Raw genomic sequence first — 17,277 nt, forward strand, 5'->3', positions numbered from 1 at the left:
AGGCCCTCTGCAATAATAATGGGTGATCTTAACCACTAAGCCACCTTCCCAGCCCGTTTTTGTTTTTAAATGAAAAAGTGATCTTGTTATATACAACTATGAAAAATGAGACAGATCTCCCTGTGCTCACAGGGAGCAAAGTTCCCTTGATTAATGAAGTTGTTCGGTTTTTTTTTAAGTGGTAAGGGTGTGTAAAGGCAGTAGTGTGCAGGAAGGAAAACTTGAAGGGCAGGTGAACATATCTGATGATGCCAACAGCAGTTGCCCTGGGGCAGAAAACGAGGCACAGAAATGGATGCATTGAAGGGACAGGCTTTCTTTCCCATAATGACACTTTTATATCTTATGCATTGCTTTGTATATGCAAACCCTAATATATTTATGTCTTCATATACGTATGTGCATATGCACATGAAAATGTACATGTAAGTACATATACATGCCAAGAGCAGGTGACATTATGGGCATCTTGTCTTCTCAGAGCTTCATGCCCCCCTGCAGAGGCTAGCTCTCCTGCTGCCTGCCCACCTCCGTCTGATCCCAGCCCCCGTGCCAGCCCAACCTCCTAAGCTCGGGATGCCTGTTCCAGCTGTCCCAAGCACCCCTTCGGTCACATCTGTTCTACATCACACGCTGCACACCTGGGAGCTGACTGAGTATACCTAGTCTTCCCTCTCTGATACAGCTGCATATTAACAATGAACTCCAGCCGGAGTGACAGCGGAGCCTGGCTGGGAGGAGCAGGGTAAGAACTGTAGGAGGCTCAGGAGGCCTGGGTCTTATTCAGCCTGTGACTTAGGACCAACGGTTTCACCTTTCTGCATCTCGGTTTCGTTAACTGAAAGAGAAGGTGGTTGCAAGATAGCATCTGCAACTGAGACACATCTCCCAATCCCAGCATGCACTGCTCTTCTCAGACATCAATCCCCCTCTGAAACTGGCCAGTATGTGTGGCGTCTTGAATGGCACTATTCAAATGAAAGCAGCATAATTTTAAACATTCTAGAAGCCCTACTACAAAACATAGAAACAGCCAAAATTAGTTTCAACAGATTTTATTTGAGCCAATATATCAAAAATATTATCATTTCAACATTCAGTCAATATAAAAATCTTTGTATTTCCATTTTTTTTATTTTAGCTTTTATTTTTGTTTTAGTAGTTGGTCTTTGAAATCTAGTGTGTGTGTTTTACAATTACAGAATGTGTCTACATGGATGAGCCACATTTCATGCTCAAAAGCCACCTTTGGCTGATGGCTACTGTACTGGTCTACCAAGAAAGCTCGCCCTTCACTTTGACCTCGTTAAGCCCAGAGCTGAGGACAAGCCTACACCCTTGGAAAGGCCAAAGTAACAGCAGTGGTTTGGGTTGCAAGATCCTCACCTGACAGGCAGCTGGTTAGGGCTGGATACAGGCAGCCCTGCAGCAATGGACAACAGCCAGAGCCCCACAGGCCCCCAGCAGAACAATGAAGAACACCAGGAGAGCAGCCGGACAAGGGGGCACAATCAAGCCTATGTGCCCAGGGTTTCATAGCATAGGACAGCACGCGTGCCAGGTGCACATGCCCTCTCCAGACGCCCGCTCATCCACCCCTCTGAGCACTGTGCATGCCCAGCTGGGCCTCAGCTCAGCCACCACTCACAAGAACTCTTCCTCAGGACAGAAGAAGCGCCAAAAGCTCCTGACATGCCCATTGAGTCATGTGTGAGTCCCTGTGAGATGAGACGGCTGACCTCTGCCTCACAGTCACCCGCACAGCAGAGCAGGAATGCGAACCTTGCTCTGCAGCTTCCAGAGCTCACAGCACTGGTAGAGGTGAACAACCCCACCACTATCAAAGTCACCATGGCAGGAGGGGCATGAGACGGGGCTGAGAACTGAGCAGGCCTGAAAAGCGAAGGGTCTCCTGCGGCAGAGCTGCTACAAGACCCTCCAGCAGTACCAGCAAAGCCACAGTGGCGAGGCCTGAGGAGGGCCTGGCAGCTAGGATGCAGCATACCCCGGAATCAGAGTAACACAGCAAAGGAGCTGCCGCCAAATCCGCTAACATGGGGCCTAAGTTTCCATTACAAAGACTATGGATTTGTATCCTGTGGGCCATGGAAGCCATTAAGGAGGTTTTTCTAGGGCAGTGAATGTCCAGATTCTCATTTCAAAATCATTCTCATAAGTGTATGAGTCACAGATATTCAAGAAGATGGTGGGTGGAGTCCACCGCTCAAGCCCTGGGGTCTGGGACAAGTTGGGCAATAATAGTGAAACTCACATCTCAAAAGCAATACTAGAGGAATCATTGTCAAGGGCTTTCAACTCTCTGAATCCTTTTCTCTCCCCACCGATCTAGGGTCTACTTAAAGAGTCATCCACAAAATGAGAGGGAAAGGCTATCATGGTTCCCAAGACATCAGGATGCAGATGAATTCTAACTGTGAAGTTTCTTCTTCTAAGGAAAAGCTGTTGACGCATGGTTCCTAAAAAAAAAAAAAAAAATCAACCAGCAATGAGCTAGCAACCCTCCCTGCATTCTCGTCATCCACTCAACAGAGATCCGGTGTGGGCGGCTGCATGTACTCACACAGGAACACACGAGACCTCTGTGGTCATCAAAGAAAGGCCTCCTCCCCGAGGTTTGTCCCTTCGGCCCCCACCACCCCCCTGGCCCGGCCCCCACAGCTCTTCCAGCTCACCTGATTACCCAGTTCCATTTTCAGCGCTCAGCTCCGAGACTGGCCTACTTTTCACGCCACACGAGCAAAGAAACTTGGGCATGACACAAACAGCAGACCACAGCTAGGACAACAGGGCACAGAGAGGGGACCTGCCGCCGTGGGCCCCGAGGGGAAACAGTGATGAGATGAAGTGAGCTGGACAGGCCGAAGGTGATGGGGTACAGTGGGAAGTCAGTGGGTCCAAGAGAGCTAGGCTTGGGCCCTGGAACACTGGAAAACTGAGCTAAGACTATGAGGCACCAAGAAAGATCACATTCCCGGAGATAAGGTCGGGCAGACTCACTTTGCTCCCAGTGGTCACCCAGGTGGGTCAAAAGCCACATTCTGACTGACGGGCAAAAAGCCTCAAGCAGAAGCCTCTCTCACCCGACTGCAGGACCGATGGGGGAGGCAGGGGTGGAAGGTGGGGGTGGCATCTGTGGGAGGAGCATGGGAGAGAGGATACATCTCTGGTTTCACTGCCCTAGGGAGCAATTCTCAGAGCTAAGTTTTTCAGAAGCAGAAGGCTTCTCCACCAGACGCCTGTGAACTCCGAACTCCCTTAACACCCTAAGCTGGAAAGTCATCCTCTGCCTCTGTCAATAAAAGAGAACGTTCCCTGCTCCGGGACCCCTTCTTTCTGAGGAGCTGTTGCAGGAAGAAGTAGAGAACTGTTCTGGGCAGCCAGACCTCTGTTCTGTAGCTGGGCCTCAGGCCCCACTATTTCCACACTCCCTTTGAGGCCAGCCGCGGTGGGATGCCAAAGGGAGGGCTCAGAGGCAGCAAGCCACAGCTCACTCTTTCTAGAAAGAGGTGGTCCCTCTCCCACAGTGCCATCTGGGACTCAGTCACTGGACTCGACTCTTCTGCTTCTGTAGATGTGGACAGTAAGAGACAAGGCAGCCAGGTAGAACCACTCAGTCACGGAGGGCAAGTGGGTAGAGCCGAGAGAGGGTGGCCTTCTGGATCCGGCGGAAGAGCTGGGCCAGCTGGTAGATGAAGGGCAGTGAAGAAGGACTTGCTGTGGGGAAGGGAAACACTGTCGTGAGTGCTTGTCCCTCAGCCCCTCCATGGTGGCTAGGAGACACATCTGGGCTTCCTGCTATTCGAAGCCTCCCCAACAACAAGGACTTTCTCTTTCTCTGAGATAGGTTTTCTCCACTAGAATTACAATAACCTTGAATATTCTAGAAAAATAATCCAGATTTATTGCGTCTTTCTGATATACGCACAGATGCTGGTGGCTCTCAGAGAAGCCCCCACCCATGCTTCCAAGTGTGTCTCGCTTCCTTCTGAGTGCCTCTCTTTACTCCCATGCTTAAGCCTATATTAAAATATTTTTATTGGGTTTGGAGAGATGGCTCAGTGGTTAAGAGCACTTGCTGTTCTCGCGAAGGCCTGGGCTCAGTTCCCAGCACCCACCTGGAGGCTCACAACCATCTGTAACACAGGTCCAGGGAATCCAGCACTTCCTTTGCCTCCAAGAGCACCAGGCATGCACATACATACATGCAGACTCATACATATTTTTTAAAGTCTTTAAAAAAATGGTTATTAAGCCCCAACCCTACTTCATGAAAAAAATAAACACCCTAATAGCAATGACTGCCACTGGAGAGGGTCATTTGGGGAGACTTTCACTGCATTTTGTACCTTTATATGCCTTTTCAATTTGGAGCCTTATGACAGTATTGCCTATTACACCACAAACTGACCACACTGAAAATAAATTTTAAAAAATCCACCACTTGTTTATTTTCCTTGTTTGGATCACAGATTTAAAAAGCAAACAATAACTATTTCTACCTTTGTTTTGGTTTGATTTGGGAAGCTTATTTTATTTGAGACAGGTCTTATGTAACCCAAGATGGCCTTGGACTTATACAGGCAAGGATAGCTGGCCCTCTGATCTTTCTGCCTTTATCTCCTAAATGCCACCACACCAGGTCTCACATGGTGCTGGGGACAGAGCCCAGGCCTCAGGACATACCAGGCAAGCATGGTATCTCAGCCCATCTCTGGCCTCCAAATAAGGAATACATACTTCTTTCTTAAACAGAAAAAAAATACCCACCCCAGGTCCTTAGATGGCTGAGGCAGGAGCCTCAGCTGGGACTAGAAGTTGAGACCAGGATGGGCAACACAATGAGACACACACAGCCCTGCCCCTCAAATGGAGAACAGCAGTGTTTAGGGCTAAGGAGAGGGCTCGGTGGGTAAAGCACTTGTAGAACAAGTGTGAAGACCTGGGTGTGAATCCTGAACACCCATGTGAAAGTCAGCACGGCGGCAGCACAAGCCTGTAACCCCACAGCAGGCTCCAGGTTCAGCGAAGACACACTCTCCAAACCCACAGCAGAGGGCTGCGGCTGTAGCTCCGTGATAGAACACCTGCCCCCAAGTATGAGGCCCTAGACTTAACCCCAGCCGTCATCATCATCATCATAGCAATAATAATAATAACGTGGAGCATAAGAGAAGAAAGCACCAACGTCAACCTCGAGTGTCCATGCTTGTGTGTACATATGCACACACACATGATGTGGGGGGGTGGGCATTTATTCCTCTAAGGCTGGGGATGCTATATCTGCCATCTACCACCAAAAGCTACCCCTAAGCCATGCAGCGGTGGCGTTTGCCTTTAATCCCAGCATTTGGAAGGAAGAGGCAAGCAGATCTCTGTGAGTTCAAGGCCAGCTTCGTCTACAGAACGAGTTCCAGGATAGGCTCCAAAGCTACACAGAGAAACCCTGTCCCGAAAAACCAAAACGGGGAAGAACTACCCCTAACCCTCCATACATGCTATTTTTCTTTAAAGCAACTGACCTATTTCTTCCCAATTCGACTGGTATCCCACCCCCAGGTCCTCCTCTCCTGAGGGCCAGCACACAGCTGAGGAAGCTGGGCAGCTCAGGACACACCCAAGTTCAAATGGCTTCTGCGTCACCATGCAGGAGATCAGCGTTGAGGACACAGAAGAGTTTAGGGGAAGTCATAAGGCATTTCTAAATTCTTATCACATCTACAAAGTAGGCAGTCAGGGACAGATGGAAATCACAGACTACACCTCCCTGTTTCACATGTATTTTTCCAGCATGAGAATGTGCTTCCCACGTCAGGTGTGGCTGCTCGCCTGTCTTTTTCACAGAGTTTCTGGAAGCTGCAGGTGGCTTTCCTGTATAACTGTCCAGAGGGGACATTCCTGCTCAGAGTCCAGCAAAGGGGTCAACAAACTCTGACTAAGGAAAAGGGGAAGTAAGGAAGCCGGCAGCTTTAGAAACAGGCGCACAGCGGGACTCTAGCCTAGTCACTGTGCCCCTCTGGCTATTAGATTTCTCAACCAAAAATGAAAGAAAGTGATCGGATCAAAACAAAGGATTTTCATTTCCCCTTGGTTTTGAAAGCTGCATAATCCTACCCTACGTCTAAATTCTTGAGAAAAGCAGAGATTAGGTTGCAATTCACAGAGCAAGGAGAAGGCAGAAAACCTGGCTTGCCGGGCATGGTGGCGCACGCCTTTAATCCCAGCACTTGGGAGGCAGAGGCAGGCGGATCTCTGTGAGTTCGAGACCAGCCTGGTCTACAAGAGCTAGTTCCAGGACAGGTTCCAAAACCACAGAGAAACCCTGTCTCGAAAAACCAAAAAAAAAAAAAAAAAAGAAGAAAAGAAAACCTGGCTTGGGATGCACACCCACAATCCCAGGGCTTGGAAGGCACACCCACAGTCCCGGGGTTTGGGATACACACCCACAATCCCAGGGTTTCAGAATGCACACCCGTAATCCCAGGATTTGGAATGCACACCCACAATCCCAGGGCTTGGGATGCACACCGCAATCCCAGGATTTGGAATGCACACCCACAATCCCAGGGCTTGGGATGCACACCGCAATCCCAGGATTTGGTTTTTTTTTTTTTTTTTTTTGGTTTTTCGAGACAGGGTTTCTCTGTGGTTTTGGAGCCTGTCCTGGAACTAGCTCTTGTAGACCAGGCTGGTCTCGAACTCACAGAGATCCGCCTGCCTCTGCCTCCCAAGTGCTGGGATTAAAGGCGTGCACCACCACCGCCCGGCCCCCAGGATTTGGAATGCACACCCACAATCCCAGGGTTTCGGAAGCTGAAACAAAGAAGTTGAGGACATTCTGTACTATGCAGCAAGACCTTGTCTTTGTTGTTTTTCAAAGGTGAAGGATGGTGTTTCTCAAAAAGTGGTCCCCTAATTGTGGCCCAGTGTCTGCACACCTGGGTGAGTACTCCTCAGGAAACCCCCAGGTGTGTTCCCAAATCTCACTTGGAAAGCTCATGTCTGTCACAGTGAAGCTAAAGAGACAAACGAGGCCCAGCACACATCAGCAGGGAACGTTCTGTCCCACCTCGTCTAGAGTGCATAGAATTTCATCTACATTTTCAAGGTCACACTAGCCAGGAGACACTTGGATCAACAGACTCTATTTCAGGTGCTACAATAGGAAAGGCTTCCTTAGCTTGCATTCTGACTAGCGGTTGTCCCTGGATGGAGCAGAGGCCTAGGTGACTCCATCAGCAGGGTGGGAAATGTTCTCCAGCTGCTCTCCTAGGTTCTAGGCCTGGTCTCTCCTTCAGGTGAGGTTGACTCTCACTTATTACAGAAGAGGCTCAGAGAACAACAAGGCTCCCTCCCAGAAGCGCCTGCTCTCACAAGCCCTGCTGTAGGCGCCCTTGACTCACCTGGGTCAAACCGCAGAACCAGGAGACAGAGGATCAAGGCGGCCAGGAGGCTCTTTCTGAAAGGATGAGAGAGGAGGTGGCTCGCCACAGAACCCCAGAGCCGGTGAAGCAACCTCAGCAGTGACATCAACTTACGGGAGAAGGAACCTGACCAGGGGACAGAGCATTGCAGAGTGAGTCAGGCGAATCAGCTTCCCTGGCTGAGCCTTGAGCTAGATCTGAAGAGTCAATCAAAACAGAACGAGAATGATTTCCTTGCACAGCCCAAGAAACAGTTCAAAAGAAAACGCTGAGAGCTCTAAAAATAACATTGTTTGTTTGGAGGTTCCGTTTGGTTTTTGCAGTGCTGGGGACAGATCTATGACCTTGTGGACGCTGGGAAAGTATTCTACCGCTGAGCTACACCTCAACTGTGCAGGCTGAGCTACACCCACAGCTCACAGCTGTGCAGAGAGGGTTTCAGGACAGGCTGTCTGAAGACACAGTCAGTGCACACAGGACCTACTCAGCTGTCTAGGTGTGTGTCTGAAAACGGCCCCCTTATTTCACAGCATTCTTCGTGTTACGAATTGACACGTGTAAGATAACTCAGAGCCGCACCAGTGACACATCAACACAGAGAAGAGAAGGCTTGAACATATGCAGTAGAGAATCCAGATGGGGATTGTGGATAAAATCAGGACTACTGGTAGCCAGAGACAAGTGGTGCAGTTCTGACAGAGGGCCCAGACTGGCCGCTGGGGTTATGGCTGTGCTGTCAATTTTCATGTCATCTTGACACAGACGAGAATCACTTGGGAAGAGAGAACCTCTGCTGAGACAATGCCCCCACCAGACTGGCCTTGATGTGGCTGAGCCTTTTCCACAGGGCACAGGACTGTCCCTGGGCCAGTGGTCCTGGGTCCTGTAAGAAACAGGCTGAAGACATCATGAGGAGCAAGCCAGTCAGCAGCGGTCCCTCTATGACTTCCTCGTCAGTCTCCAGGTTCCTGTCCTCAGCTCCTACCCTGGCTTCCTTTAATGACGGACTGTGACGGGGAAGGGCGAGATGAAATAAACCCTTTTCTCCTCAGATTGCTCAGTCCATAGTGTTGAACCACAGCAACAGAAACCTACCTAAGGCAAAGATGGGAGGCCTGGCAGCCACAGGCTACTCCTGAAACCAGCAATCTGCTAGCAAAAAAGGGCTACGATCCCAGCAGGTCCACGGGGAAAAGTACTTTGGAGAAAGGATTATAATTTCCTGACAGGCTTTAGCGTACATTTTAAAAAGGAGAATATTTAACAATCTCTAAGCTGTAAAAAACAGAAGATGTTGAAAGAAGGTATAAAGCTAATTGTTTTTCTAGTTCTACTCTAAAATGGATATTTTGTTTCTGATGGTGGCAAAGTACATAAAAATACATTCAGTGTGGAAGTATAAGATCAAATATGAAACTCCACAGCTCTGTTCTGAACAGCTATTTAAATTATATACAAATTCACTGAACTGTATATATAGTCTTTTGGTTTGGTTAATTTTGGTGTTTTGTTTTTTGTTTTGTTTAATTTACAGTCATTCTTTGTCACATCTAAATTTTTATTTAGTTTATTTATTCCACCGCACAATGAAGTGATATCATACCAAATAAAAGGGATAAATCTTTCCTATAATAAAGTTCACACACACACACACACACACTTATTATATGCTCAGTTCCTGGCACCCACACTGTGGAGCTCACAACTGCCTGTAACTCCAGCTCCAGGGGGCTCTGATGTCTCCAGCCTCCATGGGCACCTACATTCACATCACATATCCACACACAGACGCTTACATGAACATGATTTAAAACAATAAAAATAAGTCTTTAAAAATTAAAGAAGGCAGGCACTGGTCCAGGAGACAGGCAATGTTCTAACCTTGGACGTATTCACACACAGAATGAAGGAAAGGGAACTGGAAAGGCTTAGGAGCAAAGACAGTTTGGGGCCAAGCGCCTCTAAGTTCCTGTAACAAGAAAACCTGACTCCTGGCTCCTCTCCACTGCCTCGGAAGGATGCTACCAGAAGCCACCGGGTAGCACAATTACATGCTAATGAACGAGGCAGACCTTAGCTGAAAAATCAAAACACCCAAAAGCTCTAGTTAAGTGACGGCAGACAGGAGGCTGCGCACAAAAAATGAGGGAGGTCATTTTTATTTCATAAGTTACCAAGTTAAGCTGTGTGTATTCACGCTAGCATCTGAAGGAGTAACAGTTCCCAGGCCAGCACGACAGAAGGAATAAAACCTAGTGAGAGGATCCCAAGGAAATGACTGATCAGACACCAAAGGAAAGCAACTTTTCTTTCTTTCTTTTCTGTTTTTGATTTGTTTTGTTTTTCCAAGACAGGGTTTCTCTGTGTAGCCCTGGCTGTCCTAGAACTCACTCCATAGACCAGGCTGGCCTTGAACTCACAGAGATCTGCCTGTCTCTACCTCCGTGTGCTGGTATTAAAGGTGAACACTATCACAGCAGGTCTTTAATCCCGTACTTGGGAGACAAATCAGGGTCAGGGGACCCAGCAAGACCTCCCCAGATGCAGACTCTCCTTGTGTTCCAACTTCAGAGAGTGTAGCCTGATTTGTAATGCAATGCAGCAGCTTTCCATCCTGTGACTTAAATTCTTAAGTTCCTAAGTTTAGGGGTGCCACGGAACCCCTCTGCAGGGGCCAGGGAGCCCTGATGTCCTACCTTCCTGGCTCGGCTTCGGTTGCTCCTGAGAACTCAAGGGCTCCTGCGTGGACTGTTGCCTTGCTGTGCGGATGGCCTGGAGCACTTCTTCCTGTTGCTCCTCTCGGAAAGCTGCAGAGCCCAGTGCCAGTCCCTCGGCCTCTGACAAACGACCCAAGGGTAGAAGCACCCGGAGCACGTGGAGTTCTGCTAGGGATCTGTACTCAGGAAGGCCCTGGTTGTCTGGGTCTTGGAGCCAGGCATCAACCACAGTCAGCACAGCTCCAGGCTCTTGCATTTTGCTGTACAGAAGGATGCTGCGTCCCCAGAGGAGAAGAGTCAGTGCTCTACAGGAGACTCACCCCCAGAACCACATACTTCTGCAACCCTACCCACCCAGGTCCTCCAGCCCTTCCCTGTGGGACAGGAACACTGCTAAGAATTAAAAATTGGAAGATTGGAGGGATAGTGATTAAGGACTAGAGTTTGATTCATGGCACCCATACTGGAGAACTCACAACCACCTGTAACTCTAGTTCTGGAATATCTGATACTATCTCCTGGCCTCCAAGGGTACTGGTACTCATATGTATGCACACATGCATACACAAACACACACACACACACACACACAATTTTTTAAAAATAATAATAAATTTTTAAGAAGTAGAGATTGCAGCCAGGCGGTGGTGGCACACACCTTTAATCCCAGCACTCAGGAGGCAGAGGTAGGCAGATCTCTGTGAGTTCAAGACCATCCTGGTCTATAGAGCTAGTTCCAGAACAGGTTCCAAAGCTACAGAGAAACCCTGTCTCAAGAAAAAAAAAAAGAAAAAAATTATGGCGGCTTGCGCCTTTAATCCCAGCATTTGTGAGGCAGAGGCCTGCCAGCAGATCTCTGTGAGTTCAAGGTCAGCCTGGTCTTGTTCCAGGACAGCCACACAGAGATGGGGAACTTCTGTAGGGATATAGCCCCACCCATTGGGGGCGTGTTCACCTCGGGCTAATGTTTACTGATAAATCTGCCGGGCGTGATCCCAGCAGCCCCTTTTTGCTCTGCTTTTCCTGTTCTCCGCGGGAACCTGTGGTCCTGTAAGTCTATTTCCTTATTAAAGCTGTATATATTTTTATAATCTTCCTGCATTCATTTACGCCGCCACAAACTTCCTTCAGCCAATGGCCTTTGAGAGGCTGGACCAGGTTGAGGCATGGCTTTGGGGTACCAAAAAGCCGTGTTCCCGCCCACTCACCCCACTTTCTCCCACGCCACACCTGGATTTTGGACCCATTCCAATTTCCTCGCTGTGATCTGTGAGTTCCCTTTTAATAAAGAAAAACTTTAATATACCCTATTCAGAGCTAGTGTGGGATTTCTTTACTTGCATCAACACAGAGAAACTCTGTCTTAAGAAAAGGAAATGAGAGATTGAGGGTTTGAGAGATGGTTCAAAAGTTAAGAGCACTGGCTGTTCCTCCAGAGGACCCAGGTTCAAGTTTCAGATCTACACGGAGGCTCATAACTGTCTGTAACTGCAGTTCCAGGGGATCCAGCACCCTCTTCTGGCATCTGCGGGCATCAGGCACTCATGTAGTGCAGCTATACAATACATGTAGTGCAATGCATGTGATACACTCAGGCACAACACCCATTCATGTAATAAAATAAAACAAAAAGTTGTGGGTTTTTTTGGGTTTTTTTTTTTGGTTTTTTTTTTTTTTTGGTTTTTCAAGACAGGGTTTTGCTGTAGCTCTAGTAGACCAGGCTGGCCTTGAACTCACAGGGATCCGCCTGCCTCTGCCTCCCAAGTGCTGTGAAATGTTTTTTAAAAAGAGTACTAGCTGTGTAAACCTGAGGATCAGAGTTGGGGGCCTAGCACCCACATAATAAGCAGGATGTGGGTTCTACCCACATCTATAATCCTAGCATGGAGAAGGAAGAGACAAGAGGACCTACTAGGGCTTTCTGGCTAAGAGCCTAGCCAAGAAAGAATGTGAGCTTCAGGTTCGGGGAGAGACCCTGCCTCAGAGGAATACAGCAGAGAATGACAGATGACTGCAAGTACCCTTCTCTCATCTCCATGAGCACATGCATGTGCACCCACATACACCACACGCACACCACTTATACACATACCCACACACAGAAAACACATGCCAAAAACTTCTGTTAAGAATTAGAAACCCCCAGGAAGGAGCAGGAAGCTTGACTGGCCCTGTCCACCCATTGGCCTGGTTCACTACTGTCCTACGTGCGCTCTTTTTTCTTCTCTTTTACTCCCAAATGCCACCTTCCCCATCCTTAGCTGCTGTGGTCTGAGGTCCACAAGTGGGGAGACCTGAATTTGAAGGTAACTGGTACAGAAGGAGAACAAATGAAATGAGCCATGAGACCCTAGCTCAAGACAGGACTTGGGTTCTTACACTGACCCAGTGCCAGCAACCAGAACCTACCACAGCTCCAGGACTTTGGGAGGAAGCTTTTCAGGATCCTGGTAATACTGGAGGACCCAGGACAGGACTTCTCTCCACCGATCCATTTCTGCCAGAGCCTGGATCCCCACAACACACAGGGAGCATTTCACCTCCACAACGCTGTCAACAGAAAGACAGGAGTCAGGCTGAGCAAGGCACCCCCTCTCTCCGTTCCCTCTTCCACTCTGACTGGACTGCTCTCCGGCTTCCAACTCGGAGGTTATCACCCTTACCTCTTCTGCTATTGATTGGACCAGGCCTCACCATGGTCTCTTGGGCTGCCCATCCCCCCTGGAGCTAAGTTCTGGAAACTTCTCCGAAGCAAATGAACTATTGCCCAACATACATCTTGGCACTCAGGTGGAATCAGAACTGAATGAGCCAGGTAATCCCTCTGGGAATGGCACCCGGCAAGCATGCAGCAAGAGGTGTGCCTTGAAGGGGAGAGGGCACCAACAGTTTGCTTAGTGCCAAGTGGGCTTGGAGGGAAGGGTCTGGCTGGGTGTTCATATAGGAACTCAACTGGCCATTAGAATCATCTGTATCCAGGTGGCCAGCATTCGCTGTGCAACATCCACCCCACTAAAAACCACAGCCGATCTCCCCAGTTTTTGCTTCTCTGACATCAACTTTGGCTATTCATTCTGCCTACTCCCTCCCTGGTATGCTCACACAGCTAGCTCTAAGGAAGGTTTACACTCCACAGAGAAATGGTGCCCCCAGCTGCCAGAGGAGGCCTATGCATCAGAAAGAGCAACCCGGGGCAAGGGTTTCCTAAAAGTAATCCATCCAGTCCTTCAACAGGACCAGGCCACACTTCTGCCTTGACGCCCATTTTCCACGATCCGACAAGGTCAGGAGTGAATGAGAGATGGGTTCCCAAAGGAGGCCTCCTGCTACCTGCTTACTGATCCCCTTAGGATTGTACACTTAATAGACAGTCACCCTGTCCTGCACTGAAAGAGTGAGTAACGAACTGGCTGCGGCTTTCCCCAAACTGTCGCATGATTTGACTTCTTCATTGTACAGCAACCCTTTCTTCCTCAGTAGCACGGGTGCAGAATAAGCAACCAGCCTCTCCGAGAGAGGATCTCCTAGTGAAAGCAAGGTATAAGGTTGGTACAATCTGGCCATGCCAGAAAAGCAGACCGAGTTCCTCCCCAAAAGGATCAGAAAGGAACGCAGTCCAGCACGTACGTGCCACTTGCGGGCTCCTCGGCCAGGCTCTCCCAAGCCCGTTCACAAGTCTCTAGTGCGGCAGGGAAGTCCAGATGCACCACCAGCAGGTCGGACGCCTCCTCCAGCAGGTGCACCGCGGGAGACACAGCCGGAAGGGCACGCGCAGGCTCGCTGCTCCGCAAAGGGCCCCCAAGCCCTTTCAAGGGGGCTGCAGAAGTCGAGGCGTCGTTCTTCATAGCCAGCCTTGGGCTCGTCACCCGTCAGGAAGACAGCTTCTCCGGAGCCTCCTGGAAATCCGGAGTGGGCCCGGTAGATGACCGGCAGGCCTCGTGCTCTCCTCCTCCACACCTCTCCAGGTCAGTTCCTAGGAAAGGGCCGTGAAGACGCGAGACCCGAGGCACGGCATGCGCTCACCGACAGCCAAACTCTTGGAGGAGTGGCCCGCACAAAAATCGAGGTGCTGCCGAACGCCAAGCACTTGCTCCTCCCTCCCCTCGACAAGTGTTGGAAGGACCAGAGCTCCCTGAACCGCAAGCGCGCCGCCAACAGAGCCCTACTCTGAGAACCCACAGAAGTGGACACCTCCGCCTCCGCCACTACGGTGCACGCGCGCGCGCTGGAGCGCGGAACTCTGGGAGTTGTAGTCCTGGCCTCTGCGCTGCGAAACTTGAGGGAGCGTTCCGACTACAACCTCAAACCTTTGGCACCCAGAGGCGGTCATCCTCCAGAGAGAACGCACCAGTTCACCAGCTTTAGGTTGGAAAAGTTGGGGAAGCTCAGCTGAACCACTAGTGAAATCTCCTACGTCCTGTGAAATGTGATCCTTCCCAAACTAACCGGAAGAGGCCGGACGGAAGAAATTCCAGTAGGAGGTGGAGCTACCTGCACCTTTATTCTGAACCTCCGAAGGGGTGCGTTGAAGATCTGGGCGGAGATAGAACTGAGCCTGCATTGTTTGTGTAAAACAAACATATCATAAAAACAAAGCCATGGGGGCTGGAGAGATGGCTCCGTGATTAAGAGCACTGGTTGTTCTTCCAGAGGGCCGGAGTTCAATTCCCAGCACCCACAACTGTCTGTAAATTCAGTTCCAAGGGATGTGACACCTTCACCCCAATGCACATAAAATAAAGTTAAACAAAATTAAAAAAAAAAAACAAAGCCATGCATATGTAATGCAATTTTTCAGTAATACAGTACTGGGACCAAAGTAAGAAATGCTAAGTTGCAGCTGTTATATATGGTTTCTTTGTCTGTTTGTTTTTTGAAACAGGGTTTCAATGTGTAGCCCTGGGTTTCCTGGAACTCGCTTTGTAGACCACGCTGGCCTTGAACTCAGGGATTAGACTGCTACCACTTGCTATTATATGCCAGCTTGCTATTATAGAATTTTACACAGACACATAAATCACTCATTGTCTGTGTGCTTCAGGCAGGGTTTCCTAACTCTTCTGCATTTATACTCAACCTTTTGGTTTTCCTTTCGTCCAGTTCTCTAGCTTCTGAACTCTTCTCTCCCACTCTTTCCTAGAATCATTTGCTCCCTTAGTGACTGGGTAAGACAGCTAGGACCAAGCCAGGACCTGCTCACCCCATACATGCCTTTCTCTTATTGCTAACACAGACACAGCAGCCTTTAAGTCTCTGCAGAAAGTCCTCAGACAGCTGAGATAGAAATGTCAAGTTCGTCAGACCCTGGTACTATGACCATGTAAGGTGAAAAGACCACGATGTCACTCTTTAAAAGAACTGTTTAATTTGTTTTTCCCATAGGGACTGGAGAGATAGCTCAGCAGTTAAGAGCACTTGTTCTTGCAGAAGACCTGGGTTCAATTCCCAGCACCCACATACACAGGCGCTCACCACCATCTGTAACTCTAATTTCCAGGGGATCCAATGCCCTCGTCTGACTTCCTGGGGCAGCAGGCTTGCACATGGCGCACACGCATACATGTGAGCAAAACACATAAAATAAGATAAATGGATCTAAAATGTACATATTTTAATTTTCTGCATTTGCTTGTAGAAACAGATGCCACAGCACACATGTGGAAGTCAGAGGCCACCCTGCAGGAGTCACTTCTCTCCGGCCCCCATTTGTGTCTTCGAGATCAACCTCAGGTCACCAGGCTTGGTAGTAAGCTCCTCTACCCACTGAGCCTTCTCACTGGCCCCACAAATACTTTTTGATACTAGCTGGTGGCAGGCATTGCTCTAGACACTGAGGGTCCCACAGAAATCAAGGACAGAGCCTTGGGGAGCTTATATCATAATGGAAGGAAACAAACAACAAAAATAGGCAAATCTTACTAATAAACGAGCGTACATGCCTGTGGGCCCAGCTACTCCTAAGGCTGATGCAGAGATTATTTTGTGGTCAGGAATTGGAGACCAGCCTGGGCAACACAGCAAGACCCCTGTTTCTAAATATATACATACACACATGCATGCATACATTTAAGCAAACAAAATACAGTCGATAGTGCTGTCAGATGGTAAAAGACTGAAGAGAAAGAGATGGGGAGATGGGGGCGACCGTGGAGAGACCAGCACCCTAGATGCCCTTGCCTTTGTTTTCTAACAGCAAGTCCTGAGACAGGGACAGACCACACAGAAACGGTGGCCTTGCTCTGCACTGGCCCTTGTTATTGGGGGTCAGTACTTGGAGCATCACATCTGGGATCAGCATATCCTCTGTATCATTGTGAGGAGAACTTCTTCCTCAACAGACAGCATTTACTCCCCTGCAGCCAACACTAAAACGAAGCAGAGATGCTTGACATGTGAGTTGCATAAACCAAAGCTGTCAAAATGTCCCATCAGCTCTGCTCCAATTGAGCATTAAAGGATAAAGATCATTAGTAATAACATAATTACGGGGTTGCAAAACATAACAGCTCATCTGTTTCTCAAACTGAGTTGTTATTTTTAAAAGAATGTTTTTGTTTTAAAATGTGGATGGGAGTTTTGTTCCATGCATGTCTGTGTATCACATGCATGCCTGGTGCCAGCAGACGCCAGAAGAGAAGGCTATTTTGGATCCCCCAATATATGAAATTTCAGATGTTTATGAACTATCTGCCATGTGGGTGCTGAAACTCAAACCTGGGTCCTCTATAGCAAGTACATCCTGTACAGCCAAGGCAACAGGAAAATCAGCCACTTAGGATTCTCTCGGCACACCTCTAGGAGGCGCCATCATGTCAAGGCATCTGGAGTTGTGCGGCTTGACAATCGGGGTGGGGGGAGCACAGCCACAAGGGCTTTTGGTGCTAAAGTGCTAATGTACTGGGCTCTTTCTGAAGTTAAGCAGCAAGAATATGACATTTAATGTTTTAATAACTTAGGGCTTTTCATGACAATGAGACACGTCTGCTCCTGGCAGCACCAATCTACTTCAAGAGGAAGATGGGCACTGAAGAGGCTCCTTAAGGAGTTTGATAGCCATTTGGGCATGAAACTGCTCATGCCTGGACTGTTGCATAAACTGGACACAGAGAACCCGCAGA

At 48.9% G+C, this 17,277-nt stretch overlaps 1 protein-coding gene across 2 annotated transcripts; it reads right to left on the reverse strand.

The window, feature by feature from the left end:
- Window positions 1–1,058: 1,058 nt before the first annotated feature.
- Window positions 1,059–14,564, reverse strand: Pex26 (peroxisomal biogenesis factor 26). 2 transcript variants are annotated; one of them, XR_009058301.1, is made up of 6 exons: window positions 13,787–14,564; window positions 12,569–12,709; window positions 10,139–10,434; window positions 7,422–7,568; window positions 2,694–3,735; window positions 1,059–2,477 (listed from the first exon to the last, which is right to left on the reverse strand). XR_009058301.1 is itself a non-coding variant. In XM_057788855.1 (5 exons), the coding sequence occupies exons 1-5, from the start codon at window positions 14,002–14,004 to the stop codon at window positions 3,632–3,634; spliced, it is 906 nt and encodes a 301-aa protein (XP_057644838.1). In that variant the 5' UTR covers window positions 14,005–14,564; the 3' UTR covers window positions 1,059–3,631. The 2 variants fall into 2 exon arrangements, 1 of the variants encoding a protein (XP_057644838.1); XM_057788855.1 differs by having other exon boundaries at window positions 1,059–3,735.
- Window positions 14,565–17,277: the final 2,713 nt, after the last annotated feature.

The sequence above is a fragment of the Chionomys nivalis genome, chromosome 1 (genome assembly GCF_950005125.1).
Source record: "Chionomys nivalis chromosome 1, mChiNiv1.1, whole genome shotgun sequence".
In the NCBI taxonomy this organism is placed as follows: domain Eukaryota; kingdom Metazoa; phylum Chordata; class Mammalia; order Rodentia; family Cricetidae; genus Chionomys; species Chionomys nivalis.